This window comes from Chiloscyllium punctatum, chromosome 5, assembly GCF_047496795.1.
Source record: "Chiloscyllium punctatum isolate Juve2018m chromosome 5, sChiPun1.3, whole genome shotgun sequence".
Lineage (NCBI taxonomy): Eukaryota > Metazoa > Chordata > Chondrichthyes > Orectolobiformes > Hemiscylliidae > Chiloscyllium > Chiloscyllium punctatum.
The window spans coordinates 39,389,887-39,409,086 of NC_092743.1; the positions used below are offsets into that span (position 1 = coordinate 39,389,887).

Sequence of the window (19,200 nt, forward strand, 5' to 3'; positions counted from 1 at the left end):
CTATCCCTGTAACCCCATTTCCTATGGTTAACCCTCCTAGCCTCCAAATCCCTGGACAATATGGGGCAATTTAGCATGGCCAATCCACCTAATCTGCATGTCTTTTGGACTGTGGGAGAAAACCAAAGCTCCCAGAGGATATCCATGCAGACACAGGAGAATGTGTAAACTCCACACAGACAGTTGCCCACAGACAGTTGGAATCAATGTCGTGTCCCTGGCACTCTGAGGCAACAGTGCTAACCACTGAGCCAACGGTGGAGAGAGTGAATGCTTGTGCATCAAGCAGGTGGCTTTGTCCTGGACGGTGTCAAGCTTCTTGAGTGTTGTTGGAGTTATACCTATCCAGGCAAGTGAGGAGTATTCCATGATACTCCTGACTTGTGCCTTGCAGATGGTGGACAGGCTTTAGGGAGTCAGGAAGTAAATTACTCGTTGCGTGATTTCTAAACTCTGACCCATTCTTGTAGCCACTGTATTTAAGTTGCTAGTCCAGTACAGTTTCTGGTCAATGGTAACCACCTGAAACTCTCACTCTCTCTCCTCTTTGCTTAAAATAAAATCTACAGGAATGTCAGGAAATTGGTTATAGCTGGATTTAGGTGGAATTTGTGCATACTGAATGTTCTTTCTTCTCCACAGGACCTATTCTTAAACCTTGCAGCTCTAAAGAAAGTATTTATTCCATTATCATTATCACATTCCTTCCTGCTCCCATATTTCAGTAGTTCAGCAGTTTGTCCGTGCTCCCTGCAGTGTTCAGTCTTATCCATACAAATTGAAAGCACTTTCTATGTGTTGGATAAGATCAAAGAATGAAGCTCCTCTTTCAGTACATCCTAGATACCCATATCTGCCTCACTTATTGTTACATCATCCAACTCTCGATTACTGACCAAATTTAAATTACTCCCTAATATAAAGGGTGCAATTGTCTCCTGAATCAAATTGTGATGATAATTCTTCCTCACAGAGGCATTATGATGTCTGCAGTTTGGATTAAATCTGAAACTAGTAAAACAATTATTGTTTATCCCTAGTTGTTCCCAAGGATATTAAGAAATAACCAGTGACTCAAATCACATCTTGGCCCAACAGTCAGGCAGATTGTTTTCATTGAGAAAGTAATGAACAATATATAGAAAGGGGAACTGGTGGTCGTACTGTACTTAGTTTTCCAGAATGAATTTAACAAGGACTAATCGAAAGTTAAGACGCAAAATAAGAACTAATGGTTTTGAGTGTGACATATCGGCACAGAGGAAGGATTGGCTAGCTGATAGGAGACTGGGGAGACTGGGCGCCTCCTAGCAGAGCGCTTTAGGGAACATCTCCGAGACACCCGCACCAATCAACCAAACCGCCCCGTGGCCCAACATTTCAACTCCCCCTCCCACTCTGCCGAGGACATGGAGGTCCTGGGCCTCCTTCACCGCCGCTCCCTCACCACCAGACGCCTGGAGGAAGAACGCCTCATCTTCCGCCTCGGAACACTTCAACCCCAGGGCATCAATGTGGACTTCAACAGCTTCCTCATTTCCCCTTCCCCCACCTCATCCTAGTTTCAAACTTCCAGCTCACTTACTGTCTCCTTGACTTGTCCGACCTGCCTATCTTCTTTTCCACCTATCCACTCCACCCTCTCCTCTTTGACCTATCACCTTCATCTCCTCCCCCACTCACCCATTGTACTCTATGCTACTCTCTCCCCACCCCCACCCTCCTCTAGCTTATCTCTCCATGCTGCAGGCTCACTGCCTTTATTCCTGATGAAGGGCTTTTGCCCGAAACGTTGATTTCGCTGCTCGTTGGATGCTGCCTGAACTGCTGTGCTCTTCCAGCACCACTAATCCAGTAGCTGATAGGAAGCAGAGGGTGAGGGTGAGGTGACAAGTGGAATGCCACAGGGAGGGGTGCATCCTCAATTATTTGCAATGTGTATAAATGACTTGGATGAAGGGACCAAATGCATTGTTCTACATTTGCTGAAGATAAAAAATAGTTAAGTTGTGAACAGGGCATAAGGAGTTGACAAAGGGATATAAACAGGTTAAATGACTGGGCACAAGTTTGGTACATAGAGTATCATGTGGTAAGTTGCGATTTGTCCATTTTGGCAGAAAGAATAGAAAAGCAGAATACTGTTAGAATAGGGAGAGATTATAAACTCTGTGGTAGAGAGTGATATGAATATCTTCATACGTGTATCACAAGATGTTAGCACACTGGTGTAGCAAATCTTTAAGAAGACATGTTGCAATTTATTACAACAGGGAATACAAACATGGAAATATATGCTATAGTTGCATAGAGTGTTGTTGAGGCTATGTATAGCTGGGTTAGAAACAGTTCAGAGAAGGTTCACTTGATTGATACTTGAGATAAAGGAGGTCATTATCTTTTGAGAAAATATGGTTCAGGCTGGGCCTTAATCCATGAGAGTTTAGAAGAAAATAAAGGGTGATCTTATTGAAATATATAAGATTCTGAGGAAACTTGACAAGGTGGATGCAGAAACATGTTTCATCAGAACTATGGTGCATAGTTATAAAAATAAAGGATCTACCATTTAAGTTGAAGATGAGGAGGACATTTTTCTTTCAGAGTATGTTGAGTCTTTGCAACTGTCTTCCCCACAGACCAGAGGAGGCAGGTTCATTGAATACGTTTTAGGCAGAGATAGATTTTTACCCAACAAGGGGATCAAAGGTGATGAGGAGTAAGTGGTAATGTAAAGTTGAGGCATGTAGTGATGGACGGAACTAGGACAGAGATACTGAGGACAACCAGGAAGGGAATAGCAAGAGCTAAAATAAGAGACAAGAATAATGATTGCTAGGCAGTGCATGTCTCAGTCTGTGAGAGGCACAATTACAGAAATATATTTTAAAAATATAAACCAGATGATAAAATATGCCTCACTATTCTGGATTAAACAAGGGAGAAGTTACCCTGGATACTTTTCTAGCCATTTCCCAGTGATGGGGTGCTGGAACCAATTACAGAATCCCTACAGTTGGAAATAGGCCCTTTAGCCCTACAAGTCCACACCAACCTTCCAAATAGCATCCCACCCAAATCCATCCCCCATTACTTTACATTTATCCCTGACCAATGCAACCAACCTACACATCCATGAACAGCATGGACAATCCAACATGGCCAATTAACCTAACCTGCACATCTCTGGATTGTGGGAGGAAACCGGAGCACCAGGAGAAAACCCATGCAGACACGGGAACAACGTGCAAACTCCACACAGTCAGTCACCAAGGCCAGAATCGAACCCAGGTTCACTGATGCTGTGAGGCAGGAGTGTTAACCACTGAGCCACCATGATTGTGAGCCACCTAGATTTAAAACTGATTGTGCTCAGAAATAAATAATTTCAACCTTAGCACAAAGTGAGATTGATACCTAATGAACCAATCTCCAGCAAATTGTCAGAGAGGAGTAAAAAGTTATATTTTAACAAAGTATTATATCTGACATGAAACATTAAGTATGTTTCTCTCTCCACAGATGGTGAGTTTTTTTTTCTAGTACTTTCTGGTTTATATCAGAGTTACAACACCTGCAATTTTTAACTTTTGTTTTAGCATTTAATTCACCGTGACTTCACTTCCAGGAACGACTACCATGAAAAAGTTCTGCTTTTTCTTGTCAATAGGATTTCTATTTGTCTCTTTCACTTTACACATCTTCATTGCTTTCTATTTTCCTCCTCATGTTTGAGAAGAAGAAATTTGGCAATATGATTTTAAATAGTGCCCTTTTTTTCCCCTTTCTGATACAGAGTTTGATATTTGGTACAATGAGTCTTTTCTCATTTCTGAAGATGTTCAGAATTCAGTACAAAAAGATAACATTCGACCAGGGTTGATCCCAGAATCCAGAATGCTGTCTTTGGTAAGTTTCTTAGGATTGCTTGGACCATATATGTATGCTGCATCCCCCTATTCTTGTTAGTTGGCCTGACAAGTAACTTTGCCATTCAGACCATCAAATCAGTTATGGTAGTCCTCCCTTCCTGAGTTCCTATATCTTGCTTGCTTCCTGTAGCCTTCAATTCTCAATGTATTCTAATCCCCCTCTCATGCTCACACCTCATACCCCTTATTATGCCTTCTAATTTAGTCCCACTCATAATCTACATTCCTGTAATATTCTACCTTGTTCAATATAGGTAGCCATCATTTAAAGTTGTGGCTGTGTTCTTGAAATTGGTGACTTTAAGTGAATAATGGTTTCCCACAGGAATCAGTGCTAAAGTCAGAGTTAGGATCCTATTACTTGGAAAAAAATAGGGCACAGGTTGAAATACCCTACAGTACATGTGCAGTACTATGTATTTCTAGCGGCAGTAAGTTGCAAAATAAAATGAATCTCTAAATATAAAGGAAGTAACCCATACAGTGCAATATACAATTATTTTTAAAGATTTCTAACCAATACTGTGTACAAAATTGAAAATCACACAACACCAGGTTATAGTCCAACAGGTTTAATTGGAAGCACACTAGCTTTTGGAGTGACGCTCCTTCATCAGGTGGTTGAATGACAACCACTTGATGAAGGAGTGGCACCCTGAAAGCTAGTGTGCTTCCAATTAAACCTGTTGGACTATAATCTGGTGTTGTGTGATTTTTAACTTTGTACACCCCAGTCCAACACCAAATCATCAAACACCAAAGCATCTCCAAATCATTAATAGTGTACAGTATAAGTGCTTTTAGATTGACCAAGGTCCACCTAGTGGCAGATATTGGTCAGTGCAGGTAATCACTTGGCCACAGGCATCTGCATTGATTGAACAGAATGAGAAGCAGATGGCAACTGAAAATCTCACCGAGGTCTGAGCTATGGGGCAGGGGCTGGCCTGTAAACCAGGACAAGAGCAAGGCTGCAAATCAGGCTTGGGGATAGGGCAAAGTGGAAGGAGAAGTTAAAATCCCCAATGGTCACATTGCACACTGGAGACTTTAAAGGTAAAAATGGAGAGTAGGAATTGGAATGGGAATGAGTAAAGGGACTTCAGGACTTAGGCTGGAACTGGGCGCTCTGGGGAAATGGTTCTATGTACCTTGCAGGAGGTCTGTGGCAAAGGATGTTAAAGGGAAACTCAGAACTCGGCACGGTGCCTAGCATTGCTGCCTCACAGCGCCAGGGTTCAATTCTTGCCTCAGGCAACTGTCTGTGTGGAGTTTGCACATTCTCCCTGTGTCTGCGTGGGTTTCCTCCCACAGTCCAAAAATCTGCAGGTTAGGTGAATTGGCCATGCGAAATTGCCCGTAGTGTTAGGTGATGGGGTAAATGTTGGGGAATGGGTCTGGGTGGGTTGCGCTTCGGCGGGTTGGTGTGGACTTGTTGGGCCGAAGAGCCTGTTTCCACACTGTCAGTAATCTAATCAAATTAAATGAATGTATTGGCACTGCTTTATTCACAACATTAAGTGAGTTGATTTTATGTTGATTGCCTGTATCACTGTTGTGTACTCCCAATATCTTTATTATATCCATTTTATTCTACTTAACCCGACACTGGAGATACTAAATGAATATTTTGCATCAATATTTACTGTGGAAAAGGATATGGAAGATATAGACTGTAGGGAAATCGATGGTGACATCTTGCAAAATGTCCAGATTACAGAGGAGGAAGTGCTAGATGTATTGAAATGCATAAAAGTGGATAAATCCCCAGGACCTGATCAGGTGTACCCGAGAACTCTGTGAGAAGCTAGAGAAGTGATTGCTGGGCCTCTTGCTGAGATATTTGTATCATCAATAGTCACAGGTGAAGTACCAGAAGACTGGAGGTTGCCCCAAACGTGGTGCCACTGTTTAAGAAGGGTGGTAAGGACAAGCCAGGGAACTATAGACCGGTGAGCCTGACCTCGGTGGTGGGCAAGTTGTTGGAGGGAATCCTGAGGGACAAGAATATACATGTATTTGGAAAGGCAAGGACTGATTCGGGATAGTCAACATGGCTTTGTGTGTGGGAAAGCATGTCTCACAAACTTGATTGAGTTTTTTGATGAAGTAACAAAGAAGATTGATGAGGGCAGAGCAGTAGATGTGATCTATATGGACTTCAGTAAGGTGTTTGACAAGGTTCCCCATCGGAGACTCATTAGCAAGGTTAGATCTCATGGAATACAGGGAGAACTAGCCATTTGGATACAGAACTGGCTCAAAGAGAGAAGACAGAGGGTGGTGGTGGAGGGTTGTTTTTCAGTCTGGAGGCCTGTGACCAGTGGAATGCCACAAGAATCAGTGCTGGGCCCTCTACTTTTTGTCATTTTCATAAATGATTTGGATGCGAGCATAAGAGGTACAGTTAGTAAGTTTGCAGATGACACCAAAATTGGAGGTGTAGTTGACAGCGAAGAGGGTTACCTCAGATTACAACAGGATCTGGACCAGATGGGCCAATGGGCTGAGATGTGGCAGATGGAGTTTAATTCAGATAAATGTGAGGTGCTGCATTTTGGGAAAGCAAATATTAGCAGGACTTATACACTTAATGGTAAGGTCCTAGGGAGTGTTGCTAAACAAAGAGAACTTGGGGTGCAGGTTCATAGCTCCTTGAAAGTGAAGTTGTAGGTAGATAGGATAGTGAAGAAGGCATTTGGTATGCTTTCCTTTATTGGTCAGAGTATTGAGTACAGGAGTTGGGAGGTCATGTTGTTGCTGTACAGGACATTGGTTAGGCCACTGTTGGAATATTGCGTACAATTCTTGTCTCATTCCTATCGGAAAGATGTTGTGAAACTTGAAAGGGTTCAGAAAAGATTTACAAGGATGTTGCCAGGGTTGGAGGATCTGAGCTACAGGGAGAGGCTGAACAGGCTAGGGCTGTTTTCCCTGGAGCGTCAGAGGCTGAGGGGTGACCTTATAGAGGTTTACAAAATTATGAGGGGCATGGATAGGATAAACAGACAAAGTCTTTTTCCTGGGGTCGGGGAGTCCAGAACTAGAGGGCATAGGTTTAGGGTGAGAGGGGAAAGATATAAAAGAGACCTAAGGAGCAACCTATTCACGCAGAGGGTGGTACATGTATAGAATGAGCTGCCAGAGGATGTGGTGGAGGCTGGTACAATTGCAACATTTAAGAGGCATTTGGATGGGTATATGAATAGGAAGGATATGGAGGTATATGGGCTGGATGCTGGCAGGTGAGACTAGATTGGGTTGGGATATCTGGTCGGCATGGATGGGTTGGACTGAAGGGTCTGTTTCCATGCTGTACATCTCTATGACTCTATGACTTGCTCACTTCCCATATCCTTTAATATTTTTTCAGTCAAATTTCACTGTTATTATTCTTTCCCATAATCTTTAATATCCTAACTAGTCTGTTATCCTCTTTCTATTCATTCCCCACATCCTTAAGTGTTGCATGAGGATGGAATACTTGGTGACCTGCAGATATTGTGAGGTATTTTTCACATGCAACAATTGTAAACCAATCATTAAAGTGGTCAGGCTTAGTTAGCAACAGACCAAAAATCACATTATAAGTACAGGAAAAGAGAGGGGAGATTACCAAGTTCTAAAGCAAAGAGGGTTGGTCATTTCGAAAGAGGGCTATATATTTTAGTCAGGAATTGGGGGAGGAGCAGTTGTCATTAACGTTTCTGTCCCTTGAGAAAAGATGACTTGGGTAGTCAAGAGGATAGGATGGGCTGTGCATCAGGACAATCCAGCAGCCTGTCAGAAATGGAGGGAAAAGAGAGAACTGGTATTAGGGGTTTACAGGTAAATTACTGTGCAAACCGAAACCAGAATAATCAGTGCATGTCACTTTCTGAGTGTAAGGTCAAGGATTTGACATCCAGCTTGTCAGAATAGTATGGAGAGCAGGTGAGGAACCAATTGTTGTTGTCCATATGGGAAGAAATAATATCAGTAGAAAGCAGACAAGGGATATTGGGAAGGAACTTTAAAAAGTATTCTTCAAATGTAACCACTTCTGAAATATTATCCATGATAGTAAAAAGAGACAACAGGAGAGTGATTTGATTCTTAAGGTTTTGATTTAATAAATCAGGAGTTTGATCCCTCATGCACTGAAATGCTCTTTAGAATAAGTGGAATTTATTCATATAAGACTGGAGCCACTTAAACAAACGGCAAGGATAGAGGGATTAACTAACTGGAGAGAATGAATGGTGGGTGAGCATTTAAATGAAACGTGGGGATTAATTACAGCAAGCAAAAGCGAAGAGAATGGAGCATACTCTAAGATGTACCAGTATAAATAAAAATCAATGTTTAATTATTCTGAATCTGATACTGAGAGTAAACAAAGGAAAGTGTTTATAAAACAAATGGGAAATGTAATAAAAAATTATATTTGACTCACAATAAAATTACCATCACCCAGACAAAAAGTATTTCTCTTCCTTCCATCCACCCAGGATGAAGATGATAAGGAGAAGTTCCAACGTATCCAGAATGATATTCTGTTGAAAAATCCAGGTTCAGCTGCATTTTACAGGGCACAAATGAAGCTGAAACAGAGGGTAGGTGAATTCCAGGTCAGACGATGGAATGAGACTCAGACTGTGTGGGGATTACTAAGATGAAAACTAAAACTTCATATTGGTGGGGTGACAGAGAGAAACTATGAGTTCTTTATTTTGGTCAGAATGTGGCTGACCAACACAAGTTCAAGGACTAAGTACGTGAAAATGACAACGTGGGCTTTTGCAGATTGGTCATATCCCACCTGATCTCTACATTGAACCCGAACAGCAATAGCATTGAGACTTTGCATTTCTCCCCACCTAAACGCTCTTTGCGTCAGCCAAATACTCACCAAATTTTGAGATGCAGTCTCCAGGCGTAAGTTAGATTGGATGTGCAGGTTGATGTAAATTATGTCCAGATAGTTTTGTGTTCCTCATTTAAGTTCTCATTTTTAACTTGCACTCAACACTTCCATGTCCATTCCAAACAGTCAGCTTCCATAGGTCACGGACATCAGAAAGTGTCCCCAGTTGTCAGTATCAATGTCTACTATCTTACTATTTATCTTACAGCCAAGATACCCAAGCAGTTGTGACTCATTTGCCAATTTATCATATAAATGTGGATATACAGATGTCATGCATTCGATGAAGGTGTCTGAGCCAGCATAGATGTCATTGGCAGATGTGGGTACTGCAGATGCTGAAGAATTAGAGTCAAGATTAGAGTGGTGCTGGAAAAGCACAGCAGGTCAAGCAGCATCCGAGGAGCAAGAAAATCAATGTTTCAGGCAAAAGCCCTTCGTCAGGAATGAGTCCTCAATTTTCCTGCTCCTCGGATGCTGCCTGACCTGCTGTGCTATCCAGCACCACTTTCTAATCTTGACATAGATGTCATTGGCTTTACATTAAGTATCTGCTGATGGAATTATCATCCTCCAGGACCTCTGAGCGACCTTGTTCTGCCAAGGGATGCTGAGCAAACGTCTGAAACAATGAAGGTGGAAACTGTTGAGACTTTTTTTCTGCCTAGCATATGTTGCTCAGACCTCACCACTGCACAGGACAAAGGCCTGGTAGATTTGCAGTTTAATGTTTTCATTCATGTTGCTGCTGTTCCATACTCTGTTATTCTGCTTGAACACAAAATCAGTAACTTTTGAAACTACTGTATTAACTTCAGTATCAAGTAACAAAATAGCTGGTGTCTGTGGAGTTTGGGTATATTACACCATCTACAATCTGCAGGATTACATTTCCAATCCTGATTGAAGGGGACATGGCAACATACTGCATTGTAAGATTTGACTTTCTGATGCTAATGGTCAAAACACATAGATGTGAGAGGGTTTGTCCAATGCTGAAGATATTACTTGCTAGCCAGGAATTCAAATGCAGCATTATCAGAGTAGAGCAATTGTTTGAGTACTTGCTGCACTTTCATCTTGTGTATCGGGCAGGCAAAGTTGAATAGATTTCTGTCATTCTGGTATATAAGTCTATACTTTCTGGAAATAATCTGAAGGCATATCACTTTAGCAAAGGAAAGAATGTACCAAAGAGTGTCGGTGCCAAAACACAACCCTGTTTACTCCACAGCGGACTCTAAAGGGTTCCAATGTTGCCATTTCATAGCTTATCCATCAAATTGTCATGATAAGAGATGACATTGAGTAGCTTTAGCAGGTAAGCAATTCTCTCCACCAATTTAAATAGACTGCTTCTGTGCACAGGGTTGAATGCTTTGCTGAGATTAAAGAACGGAATATAAAATGGACTCCTTCGATTTTAATGTTTATATTGAGGCTACCAAACCAAGAACATCACATCAGTTTGCAGATTTTATTATTCTGTGACAACACTGTGTTGAACCAGGATCTGCAGTCTCACAAGGGAAATACATGAGACCAAATGCTTTTCCCCACAGTGTTCAGCAGGGTGATGCCTCAACGTTGTTGTAATTTTTGGAACAATCTTTGTGTCAAACATCCTGGGCACTTCTCTCTCACTGCCCCTTTGTGGCAGATAAGTTTGTGCAGTTGCTGTAGGAATGTTGATTTCCTGTGCTTGATGAGTTCAGATGATTTAGCATCAGGTTCTTGAGTCAATTTAATAAGCTCCTCCACTATGGATTCAGTATTCTTCTCAGCATGACTTTCTTTGGTTTCCAGAATCTTCTCCATGGAAAGTGTGCAATGGAGTAGTTTTCAACGGACTGGCTTTCTTTGCTGATAGATCAGTCGCCTCTTTAGTTCCTTCATTCATTCACCTCACATTCCCCATCGTGAAAGATATATGGATATTTCTGGCAAAGTTGAAATAAGTACTCATTGGTGCATCATCTGGCAATCTGTTGGACTTTACTTCAAACTAACCTTAATATGTTGAGTATATATGCTTGGACTTTTGTAATTAATGAGAGCAGACAACTTGGCTTCAATGACAGATTCTTTAAGAGTGATGTTAGTTTCAAATCAGTCACATTTCTGCTGTTGCTTCCCAAAGGTTATTATAGATAGTGTCTTCAAGTATGATCCGTTTAGCTTCTGTACTCTATGTCAGGATGCCAGAGGGCTCTTGTTAAAGTGTGTCAAGGAACTATTGATATTAGAATGGCGTTTCTGCTTTGAATTAGAACACTTTAAGAGTTGTATTTTAAACTGGTGCATATTAGGCAGTGGTCTGTATCACAGTCAGTGCTGCAGATGCTGCATATATTTAGAATGTGGTTGAGAGGAGCACATCTGGTGATAATCATATCGAATTGGTGCCAATGGCTTGATTATGGATGTCTCCAGATACCTAATGGTGTGGTTTGTGTGAAAATGTACGGTAGCAGCAAACCCTCAAGTAGTTTCTAACCATTCTTATTTATCCTTCCCAGGCCATGTAGCCCAAGGTATAACGGCCTCATGATCCACACCTTTCATTGCGTTAAAATCTCACAGTAGGTGAAGATATTCAGACTTGCATAATCTGCTTCTAGCCGTTTTAAACTCTTCATAAAACTAATCCTTTGCCTCTGTAGTGAAGGATAGCTTTGGAAACCCTAGACTGGTAGAGCTGCTTGCAGCTTATTGGCTGTGCTCAGTAGGTGGATAAAATCCACTGCAGAAGTCAGGCAAACTTTAAGAAAAAGGAAAATGCCAATTCGAACTGCAAGGCAGGACTATGTCCAGGGGACTGTCAGTGATTGATAGCTGTCTAATAATGAACGAAGCTGTCTATAAAAAGCATAACACAGATATAGCATCCTTACAAGAGACCAGGTTTTCCAAGAGTGAATCACTTATTGAAAATGTTCCATGTTCACCCTGCAGGGGCAGAGCTCAGAAACTTGTGAGCATGGTGTGGACTAAGGAGTTCACTACACTCAGTGATAGAACCTCTGATTTCTAAGGAAGCTATATTGGTATTCTGTTTATGAACATCCATATTAATCACAGTCATTTTGTGTGCCATATTGGGCAGATGTAAATTCCCTACATTTGGTCCTGACATTCGAGTTCAAGATTGCATTTTCCTTTTCCTAGAAATTAGCCTGACTTCTGCAGTGGATTTTAATCACCTCTTGACCAGAGCCTATAAGCTGCAAGCACTCATTGAGCTGGAGCCTGGTCTGAGGTGGCTGACCAGTGGGATAAGGAGGCCTTTCCTACTGTCAGAATCACCCTTATCACTAATTCTCTACAATAATTGAGTTGGCCTTATCACTTGTAACTGCTGTATCCTGCCTTGTATTACGATTCTGCAATGAACTAGATAACTTTATAAAGATTGCTGCCCCTAGTGACTTCCTGGTTATATTCAAAGATATGTACTGATTTGATTGCAGAAGTTTTGAAAAAGGTGACATATTTAGATGTAAGTTCTTCTTTGGGTCCTGCGCCAGATATTTTGTTAGTGTTTGCTCCTTAATCTTTCACTCTCCTGAGATACTAACAAGTTTGTGGAGCAAGGGGTTTACCCAAAACAGGGTGCATTGGTACATGAGAAGCAGGATGCATCCATATCTGCACTGCATGTTTCAGGGTCAAACCTCCTTCAGGTCGCTCTGGTGCTGTAGCCACGGGCTGTGAGGAACCCAGTCTCCTGCCGTTGACATGGGGAGTTGCTGACAGAGAGACTCTGTATTAACATAAAGGAACTTGCACATTTGGCTGACATTTTCATATTAATCCTAGCCAGGAGTGTAGACTGAAAGTAAAAACCAAACTAGAACACTAACTCTTTTCAGCACACACTAGACACATTATGGTTGATATGTTGGGCATACTTGATATGGGTCTGATATAAGCCACACCAGACACAGATTCCTACCCTACAGTAAATGAGTGAAACAAAATGGTTTTTAACACTTCAATAAGAGGTTTTATTGATTTTTTTTAACGTACCATTTTTTATTAACTGAATTAAATTCCCGAACCCATACCTACAGGAAATTATTTGCCTCAGGAAGGCCATTGTACCTTTTAGAGTAAGAATTGAATAAATAATTGAAGCAAAGGGAATGTTCGAGAAAAAGAATGAGAGAAACCTGGAACATGGACTTGAGCAGCTTGGCTGCTACTGTTAGGCCCAGATCTTTCACCACTGAGAATGACATGGCATCGCCATGACCTGAAAGGTTTCCTCCATAGAATGCACCATTCATACGAGTCTAACATCTCCAGAAACCCTGTTCTCAATGGCCTAGATTGGGTTCCAGCCTCTGAATTTCACTTTCATCAGAAAGGTAATTAATTTGAAATACCAAGTCTCCTTTTCCACCCATTAGATCTGCAGAGTATTGCTAGTATGTTCTATGTGAATGCAAGCCAAGTTTGTTTAGCCCATTAATCCCTGGTAAAAGGCTGATAAACCTACATTGTACCTGCAATACCTACATAATTCTACAGAATCTCCAGTTCTGACGAAGGGTAATTGAACCCAAAATGTTAACTCTAATTTCTCTCCACAGATTCTGCCAGATTTGCTGTGATTTTCCAGTAATTTCTATTTTAGTTTCTGATTTCCAGCATTTGCAGTTCTTTCTGTTATTCCAATGTATTTTTAGCTGAAACTTTAGTGCCTAAGATTTAATGCAAAACTCCAGAAAGTGAGACCAAGGCTCTGTAAAATTACGATTTATGTGTCTAGCTAGTCAGTTTGCAATTTCACAATGTGGTTTTCTTCCTTTCAGCAAAATTACCTTAATGCCATGGCTCAGCCTCAACCAGTAACCATAAGGAAGAAGCCAGGAATAATCACCCAAACAATCAAGAACAAACCACCCTCTATCTTCAGTGTTACCTAGCAGTTATACTAATAGAAAATAAAGCCAAAAAGGACCATCCAGCATAAATACTGCTCAATAACACGTTTTTTCTAAAACAACAAGCTGGCAACAAATTTAAGGCCAGCAGCCCCAATTAAGGTTTGTACAAAGTTAAATAAATCAATCAAAATCTCATATTGTGTTTTACTACCTGCAAGCATGTTTAGTTTTAAATTGCGTTTGTTCTCACATGTAGTTCTCAGACATGGAGTCAGCCCTGGATACCAAGTAAATAAATGTACTAGCTAGTGTACACTTAAAGGCAACTTTCTGCCTGTATTCAGTAATTCAATCTTTATATATTGTTCAGGATTCATTCAGCAGCCTGTATTGAGTTAGCTGATCTCTGGACAATGATCACATGCGTGAGTACTATTTGTGAATTGAATTTCCCATTCCGCAAGTACCCAACCACTGTGGGATACTCTCAGTACCACTACAGACCAAACAATAAACCTGGGACCTCTGCACATAAGACAAAACCACTGATGCAACTGCAATTAGTTAGCATGTTCCATATTGAAAGATAGGTCTGAGTTGAATGTTGCGCTGAAAACATACAGCATTCCTAGGTCAGGGAAGATAGAGTCGACATAGTCCCAGAAGACCATAGTCAGATACAGCTTAGTTGGATACAGAGTAAAACTCCCATTCCAAACACTGCCTTACCCACAATTTCAGAATGAACAAGTATTACATTTTTCCGTTGCTCACATGAAAATCTGACTCTGACTGCCCAACCATATTTCAAACCAGGAGACTGAGCTGGAATATAGTCCTGGAGAAGAAAAGCCATCACTTCTCCTCTTACCAATACTTAACAATAACACATGTATGTTTGTGAGATGGATGGTCAATGATCTCCTGCAGCAATGTATTCCTTCACCACTGAGTCCAGGATCTCAAAGGCCTGCATGAAGTCTTCCTCTTCACAACCGTGTTTCCAGTACCAATGGAGGTAGGCATGGGCATCATACATAGTCTGGGCCTTCTCTAGGACACGCTGAATATAATCTGACACACTGCTGTGGTTGGCACAAATGGTCAGAGAATGGCTGGACGACACCAGGTCAACAATATTGCAAGGATCTTAAAAGAGATGGGAAGAAAAATCACCAACTTCAGAAATCCAAAGTATATAATCCTAAAATATTTATTCCACAAATATGTTAAAACTATACTTAAATTTTATTGAATAAGAAAAGCTCATTTTCCCAAAGATCCCGTACACCTTTCCCCAATCATGATCTCAACCCACCAATTTAATCTCCTCCGACAGACTCACTACACTACCCTGTACATTTTGTCCCAGAATATGTATCCACATACTCCCACTATTTGATTCAGGTGAACTGTTTTTCAGAGACAGGTCACCTCTAACTTTCATCTCAGTTTAAAAACATGATCAACAACTAAATAATGTCACTGATCAACATCTTCAGGTTTACCATGAACTAGAAACTGAACAGAACTGGCCATATAAATTATGCGGCTACAAGAGCAGGTAAAAGCTAAGAGTCTGGTGAATGACTTACCTTTTGAATGTTCAAACTCCCATTTACAAGTTTTATAATGCCATCTGATTATGATACCAGACAAGTCAGGTGCCAGAGAGAAACCTGGCTTGTTAGATCATAAGCATTATTTTTATAGTTTGGTTACTCAGTCACTGATCTTATTCACACATAGTTGGCAATGTTAGAACATAGAACATAGAACAGTACAGCACAGAACAGGCCCTTCAGCCCACGATGTTGTGCCGACCATTGCACCCTCAAATTTCAGTGACCATATGCATGTCCAGGAGTCTCTTAAATGTCCCCAATGACCCTGATTCCACAACTGCTGCTGGCAACGCATTCCATGCTCTTACAACTCTCTGTGTAAAGAACCCGCCTCTGACATCCTCTATATACTCTCCTCCAACCAGCTTAAAACTATGACCCCTCTTGTTAGTCATTTCCGCCCTGGGTCTCTTGCTATCGACTTTATCTATGCCTCTCATTATCTTGTATACCTCAATTAGGTCCCCTCTCCTCCTCCTTTTCTCCAATGTAAAAAGTCTGAGCTCAGTCAACCTCTCTTCATACGATAAGCCCTCCAGTCCAGGCAGCATCCTGGTAAACCTCCTCTGAACCCTCTCCAAAGCATCCACATCTTTCCTATAACAGGGCGACCAGAAATGGACACAGTATTCCAAGTGCAGTCTCACCAAAGTTTTATAGAGCTGCAACAAGATCTCACGGCTCTTAAACTCAATCCCCCATTAATGAAAGCCAAAACACCATATGCTTTCTTAACAACCCTGTCCACTTGGGTGGCCATTTTAAGGGATCTATGTACCTGCACACCAAGATCCCTCTGTTCCTCCACACTGCCAAGAATCCTATCCTTAATCCTGTATTCAGCTTTCAAATTCAACCTTCCAAAATGCATTACCTTGCATTTATCCAGGTTGAACTCCATCTGCCACCTCTCAGCCCATCTCTGCATCCTGTCAATGTCCCGCTGCAGCCTATATCAGCCTCCTATACTGTCAACGACACCTCCAACCTTTGTGTTGTCTGCAAACTTGCTGACCCATCCTTCAATCTCCTCATCCAAGTCATTAATAAAAATTACAAACAGTAGAGGCCCAAGGACAGAGCCCTGTGGAACACCACTCACAACAGACTTCCAGGCAGAATATTTTCCTTCTACTACCACTCGCTGTCTTCTGTTGGCCAGCCAATTCTGTATCCAGACAGCTAAGTTCCCCTGTATCCCATTCCTCCTGACCTTCTGAATGAGCCTACCATGGGGAACCTTATCAAATGCCTTGCTGAAGTCCATATACACCACATCCACAGCTCGACCCTTATCAACTTTACTAGTCACATCCTCAAAGAACTCGATAAGGTTTGTGAGGCATGACCTGCCCCTCACGAAGCCGTGTTGACTGTATTTAATCAAGCCATGCTTTTCCAGATGGTCATAAATCCTATCCCTCAGAATCCTTTCTAATACCTTGCAGACGACAGACGTGAGATGTATTGATCTGTAATTGTCGGGGATTTCCCTATTTCCTTTCTTGAAGAGAGGAATTACATTTGCCTCTCTTCAGTCCTCAGGTATGACTCCAGTGGAGAGCGAGGATGCAAAGATCTTCGCAAGTGGTGAAGCAATCGTATTTCTCATTTCCCAAAGCAGCCGAGGACAAATCTGGTCTGGGCCTGGCGACTTGTCAATCTTAATGTTTGACAAAATTTTCAACACATCAGCTTCCTCTATCTCTGTCCATTCCAGCATGTACACCTGCTCTTCAAAGGTTTCAATCACTACAAAGTTTGTTTCTTTCATAAAGACAGAAGCAAAAAACTCATTTAGGGCTTCCCCTACCTCCTCAAACTCCACACACAAATTCCCTATGCTATCCCTGATTGGCCCTACTCTTTCTTTGACCATTCTCTTATTCCTCACATAAGTGTAAAATGCCTTTGTGTTCTCCCAAATCCGTTCTGCCAAGTCTTTCTTGTGCACCCTCCTGGCTCTCCTCAGACCATTTTTGAGCTCCTTCCTCACCTGCCTGTAATCCTCTAGAGCTGAGCTTGACCCTAGCTTCCTCCACCTTATGGAAGCTACTTTTTTCCTTTTGACGAGAAGCTCCACCGCTCTCGTCATCCAAGGTTCCTTTATCTTACCACTTCTTGCCTGTCTCAGAGGGACATATTTATTCATCACTTGCAACAACTGTTCCTTAAACAGTCTCCACATGTCTATAGTGCCTTTACCATGGAACAATTGCTCCCAATCCATGCTTCCTAACTCATGTCTAATCGCATCATAGTTTCCTCTTCCCCAATTAAATATCCTCCCATTTTGCCTAATCCTCTCCTTCTCCATAGCTATGTAGAATGTGAGGCAGTTGTGGTCACTATCACCAAAATGCTCTCCCACCACAAGATCTGATACCTGCCCCGGCTCATTTCCAAGTACCAAGTCTAGAATGGCCTCTCCCTTCGTCGGCCTGTCAACGTACGGAGTTAGGAAAAAAAAATTATTCCACAAAAGGGGAAAAGAAAAGCTATCTGACAATTCAGAAAGATTTTATGAACACCAAGAAAGGTTCAACCACGAGATGGTTCCGATGAGATGTTGGAGAGTTACAGATTAGCTAGGAAGGATTTAAAGAGAGAGTTAAGAAGAACACGGAGAGGATATGAACAGTCTTTAGCAGGTAGAATAACGGAGAACCTTAAGCTTTCTATAGGTATGTGAGGAATAAAAGGATGACTAGGGTAGGAATAGGGCCAGTCAAAGACAGAAGTAGGAAGTTGTGTGTGGACACTGTGGAGATCGGAGAGGTGTTAAACGAATATTTCGCATCTTTTTCACTCAGGAAAAGGAGAATATTGAACAAGGGAAGACTGAGGATTGAGGTTAGTAAGGAGGAGGTGTTATCAATTCTAGAAGGTGTGAAAGTAGATAAGTCCCCTGGACCGGATGGGATGTATCTGAGGATTCTCTGGGAAGCTAGGGAGAGGATGGTGGAGCCTTTGGCCTTGATCTTTGAGTCGTCATTGTCCACAGGTTTAGTACCAGAGGACTAAAGGATTGCAAATGTGCCCTTGTTCAAGAAGGGCAGTAGAAACGACCCAAGTAACTATAGACCAGTAAGCCTTACGTCTGTTGTAGGAAAAGTTTTGGAAAGGATTATAAGAGATAGAATTTATACTCACCTAGCAAGCAACAATTTGATTGGAGATAGTCAACGTGATTTCATCAAGGGCAGGTCGTGTCTCACAAACCTCTTTGAGTTTTTTGAGAAGGTGACCAAGCATGTGGATGAGGTAAGGCAGTTGACATGGTATACATGGACTTCAGTAAAGCCTTTGACAAGGTTCCACATGGTAGGCTTTTGGAGAAAATGCAGAAGCTTGAGAATAACGGTGATTTAGCAGTTTGGATTAGAAACTAGCTTTCTGTAAGAAGGCAGCGAGTGGTGGTTGATGGAAAATATTCAGCCTGGAGTCCAGTTACTAGTGGTGTGCCACAAGGATCTGTTTTCAGACCACTGCTGTTTGTCATTCTTATAAATGACTTGGACCAGGCATAGGTGGATGAGTTAGTAAGTTTGCAGATGGCACTGAAGTCAGTGGAATGGTGGACAGTTTGGAAGAATGTTGCAGATTGCAGTGGGCTTGAATAAACAGCAGAACTGGGCTGAGAGATGGCAAATGCAGTTCAATGTAGATAAATGTGAGGTGATTCACTTTGGGAAGAATAACAGGAAGGCAGAATACTGTGTCAATGAGAAGATTCTTAGTAGTGTGGATGTGCAGAGAGATCTTGGTGTCCATGTACATAGATACCTGAAAGTTGCCACCCAGGTTGATAGTGCTGTTAAGGCAGCATACACTGTGTTAGGTTT

General features: G+C 41.7%; 2 protein-coding genes across 3 annotated transcripts in view; one reads left to right on the plus strand and one right to left on the minus strand.

Annotated features, from left to right (window-relative positions):
* kif9 (kinesin family member 9) overlaps positions 1–13,769 on the plus strand; it is a 109,948-nt gene extending 96,179 nt beyond the window's left edge. Inside the window, exons 19-21 of the mRNA XM_072570115.1 lie at positions 3,797–3,909; positions 8,423–8,527; positions 13,656–13,769. Of these exons, the coding sequence (XP_072426216.1) occupies positions 3,797–3,909; positions 8,423–8,527; positions 13,656–13,769 (332 nt within the window). The remainder of the gene's footprint in view (positions 1–3,796; positions 3,910–8,422; positions 8,528–13,655) is intronic.
* An 849-nt stretch (positions 13,770–14,618) lies between these two features.
* Positions 14,619–19,200, minus strand: part of LOC140477015 (tubulin delta chain-like) — an 82,142-nt gene continuing 77,560 nt past the window's right edge. The window contains exon 11 of one of the 2 annotated variants that reach the window (XM_072570116.1): positions 14,619–14,879. In XM_072570116.1, coding sequence (XP_072426217.1) covers positions 14,644–14,879 — 236 coding nt within the window. In that variant the 3' untranslated portion in view covers positions 14,619–14,643. The remainder of the gene's footprint in view (positions 14,880–19,200) is intronic. The other variant, XM_072570117.1, reaches the window with a different exon arrangement.